Raw genomic sequence first — 6,000 nt, 5'->3', positions numbered from 1 at the left:
TGCACTGAGAAGCATGAAGAGGAGATCAGTGTCTCTGAGGTTGTTTGGACAAGAAATCTTTTCCTCACAGAATGTTTCACAGGACCAAAGTTCCAGGTAACAGTCCTTGGTAAATACTTGTCTAGAAGGGAAACTTGAAGCTCTTTACCATAGCATGCCAGTCCCTATCTGTCATATCTTCTCTCCCCTGCCTGGGTCTGGGTCCCAGCCATCTTGCCCATTCTTCATAATCCCATGTCTCTAGGCTTTCAATACCTTGTGTCCTCTGTCTGGGATCCCCTGCCCCTGCTCTCTGCTCTCTTCTCCATTTATCAAGCTTCTACTCATGCTTCCAGCACCCAGCAGAAATATGGCCTCATCACTTCCTCAGAGCTTGGAACATCACAGTTAGTACCTTATGGCATCCTTGTCTTATACTTGTCTCTCACCCACTAGACTGGGACTTAGATTATCATGTCTGCACCCACAGGGCCCAGCACTGGGCTTGCCAGATAGTAAGCATCAATGAACGCTTGATGAGTGAATGAATGAATGAATGGTGCCAGCGTCATAGCTAACTTTCTTTTCTCTGACAGGATAAGTATTTCTCAAGTCATCTTAATTTCTTTCCCCTATAAAGATAATATATACTGATTGTAGAAATTTTATAAAGTAGAGAAAGCAAGAAATAAAATAAAAATCACTTACTATCTTACTACCTGGGGATATCTTGTTTTAACATGTTAACATATATCCATTCAAGGTTTTATAAACGAATGTAGGAGTATTTTATAAAAGTTGGATTAACCTTATATACATAACTTTATAACTTGACTTTTTTCTACCTAACATTATATCACACTTTTCTTTTTTTTTTTTTTTAATTTTTTTTTCAATGTTTATTTATTTTTGGGACAGAGAGAGACAGAGCATGAACGGGGGAGGGGCAGAGAGAGAGGGAGACACAGAACCGGAAACAGGCTCCAGGCTCTGAGCCATCAGCCCAGAGCCTGACGCGGGGCTCGAACTCACGGACCGCGAGATCGTGACCTGGCTGAAGTCGGACGCTTAACCGACTGCGCCACCCAGGCGCCCCTATATCACACTTTTCAATGTAACTAAATATTGCTTCAAAACATGATATATGGTATTGATTGAATAGCATGTAGTAGAGTTGATATATTGTATTTATAGTTGTGTCCAATAGCTCTCTGATGAACATATTTTTAGATCCAACTTGGTCTGCATTTCTGATTTTGTTCTTAGGACAAAGTCCTAGAAGTGAAATTTTTGGACTCAAGCATATAAATATTGTAAAGGTTCATGATATATATTTTTATTAAATGAATTAATTTATATATAAATTTTTCACAACTGTATTGGTACATAAATGTTTAATGCATAGAAGCATGATTATTAGTATTATACTCTCCATATAACAGATTTATTGAGTACCTACTATGTGGAAGGCACTGCTCTAGAAGGGTAGAACCAAGGATAATCTTTTCAGCAATGAGTGTGGGTGTCCTTCCCAGAATTGAGTATCACCATTTTTCTTATTTTGCTAGTTTGATAGGTGGAAAATGATATCCCACTTATTCAATCCATGTTTATTAATAATGAAAGCAAACTTTTTTCCATATGATTGTAGCTGAACAACATTACTCCTTTTTATATCCTCTCCTTTTTGTACCTGCCCCTATTTCCTACATTTTGCTAGTCCTAATTCAATAACTCTAGCACTTACTGGTTTTGTCTTCCCTCTCTGGCTTTTCCTGTGAAGTGTCTATTCCTTCATTCATAAAATACCTGTTGAATGCCAGTATGTGGGTAGCATGGGACTAGATCCTAGGGATCAACTGAATACTCATGGTCCTGCCTCATGGAAGTTGCTATCCGGCAGAGAATTCATATGTTGAACCGCATGCCTTTGTTATGAAAGAGAGGTACTGGGTGCTTTGGAACGCTCACTCTGGGAGCTCAATAAAAGACTTCTTTGAGGAGCCGCAGTTTAAGCCAAGATCTGATGGATGAACAGGAGATAATAGCATAACGGGATAGGATGGAGGTAGGGTGGAGTTAAGGGTGAGGAGAGAAAAAAGAGCATATGTGGAGCCTTGAAATGGCAAAGACAGAAGTCCAGTTGACTTGTAAGGAGGGAAGGAGGAACAGAGAGACCTGAAATAAGTCTCGGGGGAGGTCACTGGGACCAAATGCAGTTAGCCTCCAGGGATGCCAGCTTGTTTCCAATCTGCATGTCCAAAACAAGTACACCACACCCCCAAGTCACTGCAATGACATTTACTTTATTCTTCCTTCCAGGGCCAGGAATCCTCCAATGTCAGTGCCTTTGCCCTTCCCCCCAGCTAACCTAACACCAGGAATCCTCCAATGTCAGTGCCTTTGCCCTTCCCCCCAGCTAACCTAACACCTTGTGTGCAGTTTCTGTAGGGTAATGAAACTTTCTCAAGATTCAGCCACAGGGCATACCCCAAAGCTTATTCCTTTTGTCTTGATAATAGACTTTAATGGCTTAGGATGCCCCTTCTTTTGTTACCTGTTGAGACTTTAAAACAAAAGGAAGCTGAAAGACTGATGTATCTGGAAGATATGTCACAGTGACTAGTCTGTCAGTTAAATCATGGGCTGTCTGCCACTGGCTGTAGAGTTGAGATTTGGGGCCAGGGCTGTGTGTGTCCTGGTGTTGCTGGGTCATGCAAATGAATGTTTAGGACATTGACTGTGCATCATGAGTCTTGCTTCTCTGTTCCCCAGCTGTCCTTCCCTGGAAGGCCCTGCCCCAGCCTGTCACCTTGAGGAAAGCCCTCTGTATGTCCTTGTTCCGGAGGCTGTAGATGATGGGGTTGAGGAAAGCAGAGATAACATTGTAGAACAGGGCCAACTTCTTGTCCTCTTCCAGGGAAGCCTCAGAGCCAGGCTTCATGTACATGACCATGGCTGGCACACAGAACATAGTGACCACAGTGATGTGGGAGGCACAAGTGGAGAAGGCCTTCAGTCGCCCCTGGGCTGAACGGATCCTCAAGATGGCAATGAAGATGTTGACATAGATGACAAGAATGAGGGAGAGTGGGACCAGGATGACAGTAAAGCCAAGAATGAAGTCTACTCGGTCATTGACTGAGGTGTCTGCGCAAGCCAGCTTTAAGACTGCAGGAACTTCACAGAAGAAGTGGTTGATCTTGTTGGAGCCACAGTATGGCAGACGCATGGCAAAAACAGTGTAGACAAGAGCAGAAATGACACCCCAGAGTCCACAGAAAATGACCATTACTCCACATAACCATGGGCTCATGATGACCTTGTACCTGAGTGGGTGGCAGATGGCCACATACCTGTCTATAGACATGATGGCAAAGAGCCATGACTCCATGATGCCTAGCACCAAGAAAATGTACATTTGGGCCACACAGCTGGCAAAAGAGATGGTCTTCTTCTGGCTGGCTAGATGTGCCAACATCTGAGGCACAGTTGTAGTGGTATAGCCCACATCTAATATGGAAAGGATGCCAATAAAGAAGTACATGGGTGTGTGGAGGTGTGAATCCAGGCAGATGAGGATGGTGATTAAGCCATTTCCCAGAATAATCAGCAGGTAGGTCATCAGGAAGGCTGAGAAGAGCAGAGGAGTGGTGCTGGGGTTGAAGGAGAAGCCCAGAAGGATGAATTCAGCCACAAAGGACTGGTTAGTCTCCTGCATCATGTTCTACTTCTAAATGAAAAAGAAAGGAACCAATTCAGACAGAGAACTAGCTAAGCTATGCACCAAGGTGAGAGTTACTGATGGGGTTGTGGTAGTAGTGGTCAGTGTCCAGTTATGATTAGACACAATGACTGTCTATTTTACCTGCTCTTGGGCCACTGCCACTACTCTCAGGAGATCTATGAAGAAGAAGATGTCCTATTGAAGACATTAATTTATTTTCCACTTTAATTTTACCTTCAGTCTGGCCTGAGCTGGGCCATCTCTCTGACTACCCACTGGCCCCTTCCCAGGCCATGGTATGTTAGAAGGCTCACTGAGTTCTAAGTCCTGGCTCTATAGTTGACTGAGTGAATGGCATTGAGCAAGTCCTTTACCCCACACCCTTGCCCCCTTGAGACTACTTCCTCAAGTACAAAATTAGACAGTAGTTGTCTCCTTGATACAAGTTTGCTGCAAGAATATGATATCCATGATATATGATACCAAGGAGTGATATTTTGTCATGAAAAGCACCACACAAAAGGCCTACCATGGGGTGGGTGCATGGTGAATGTTAACTGCATTCCTGGATGGTTCTCCACACACAGGACTGAGATTCAGGTTGGAGCTATGCAAGCAAATTTCCTGAGAAGTACCCCACCATCATTGAAGCCTACAGTCAATTTTCACTGTCCCAGATGCCTACCTTCTGTCACTTCTCCCCACAACAGCCAGTATCTCATTCTTTCTTTTAGCTTCTTACTCACTCTCAGCTCTTTCTCAACTTAACTTCCCTGAGCCTCAGCTTCTTCACGGAGAACAGGGAAAGGACAGCCTCACCAAAGTGATGTCATGTGCATCATTGGTTCTTAGGAACAGGAGTAATCTTCATGGTGTCAGTGTTTCCCTTTCCTGGCACCAATTTATCCAACCAACCCTACTTGTTCTCTAATCTTCTTATTCTCCTTTGGAGCACCATGAATCAGTCTGTACAAGAGCCTGGTATACATTCAATACATCAGATGGTTTCTTGACTTTGACCGAAGGACTGCACACACTTTGGACCTCCTATATGCTAAGCACTTTTCCAGAGTCTTCACAGACATTATTCAATAGCTGTCAGATAGCTGGAAAATGCCTATTTTTATTAAATTTCTACCTTTCATGAAAGAGTCTTTGTAAGTCACATTCTTTCCCCAGGGGAAAAAGGAATAGGGTAGAGATAGTGGGCTCTGCTTGAATCTTAGCTCTGGCTTTACTTGCTATGTGACATTGGGCTGCTAGTTTGTTTCCTAAGCCTCAGTTTCCTCACCTATAAAACAGGAAAAAAATACCTATCTTGTAAGCCAAATTCTTCCTGAGAGGAAGTTTCCTAAGGACCCAAGATGGGAATATTCTACCTTGGGACCAATAGTGGGAAAATGTGCTGCCATTTCTACTTCTAATTTTTTACACACAGTTGATGAATGGACTGACTCTTTAATAGTCTTATGTTAAAGAGTGTTTAATCTGGTTGATCCATGCAGGGAGGCTGAGGGCAACTGGAATGAGCTGTCTATAAACCAGCAAAGTGTGCCCAAGGATACTGTCCCATAACCAGGATCTTGGGTCAGAAATGCAGGCTCCCTGAACCCCTGGTTCCCCATCATTCTTCCCCTGACTGTCTTGAGGGCAAAACATTTTTTTCCTGGGAAGAAAAATTGCCTGACTCTCAGTGATTATAACCAGAAGCCCCATGTGAGGAAGAACAAAGGCAGACATTATTATCTATCGTGATGAGCCTGATCCTGGCCTCTGTTCCACTATTTGGGTCAAAAATATAGAATTTGGATTTTGAGCTGTAGCTTACAATATATCTTGACATTCACTCCCTCTTTGAGCCTCACGATGACTCTGTGAGATGTATAGGATAGACGTCATTATCTCCACTTCACAGATGAGAAACTGAGGCTCAGAGAGGGAATATATGGGGAAAATGGAGTATCACTCATTCTGCAGCAGTGATCAGGTTTCCTATGTGTAGCAAAACCATAGCTAATCAGAAGCAAACTAATCTGAGTCCTCAATTTACTCAAATGTTTTCTGTTTTTGATTCTTAGGGGGAAAGGCAAAACAAAAGGCAGAGAATCTTGTGCTGGACTTAATTTAATGTTTTGATGTATGGGTATAGATGTGTGCATGCATGAGTGCGTACACACACACACACACACACACACACACACACACAGTGATGGCATTTTTAAGGTGAACGAAGTCATGCCAGTCAGAAACCTCGGGAAATCTCCTCAGCTCCCTTGCCATCCCCTACATCCTTT

At 43.1% G+C, this 6,000-nt stretch overlaps 1 protein-coding gene across 1 annotated transcript; it reads right to left on the bottom strand.

The window, feature by feature from the left end:
- Window positions 1–2,726: 2,726 nt before the first annotated feature.
- Window positions 2,727–3,703, bottom strand: LOC124516457 (olfactory receptor 2A12-like). Its single transcript, XM_047085790.1, is given in 2 exon segments — window positions 2,727–2,758; window positions 2,761–3,703. Coding segments are annotated over 2 exon segments (975 nt in total).
- Between the last annotated feature and the right edge of the window lie 2,297 nt (window positions 3,704–6,000).

The sequence above is a fragment of the Lynx rufus genome, unplaced genomic scaffold (genome assembly GCF_022079265.1).
Source record: "Lynx rufus isolate CCGP_SWC_20201006 ecotype Redwood Valley unplaced genomic scaffold, mLynRuf1.p SCAF_2, whole genome shotgun sequence".
Taxonomy (NCBI): Eukaryota; Metazoa; Chordata; class Mammalia; order Carnivora; family Felidae; genus Lynx; species Lynx rufus.
This window is presented reverse-complemented; position numbering and strand designations above follow the sequence as displayed.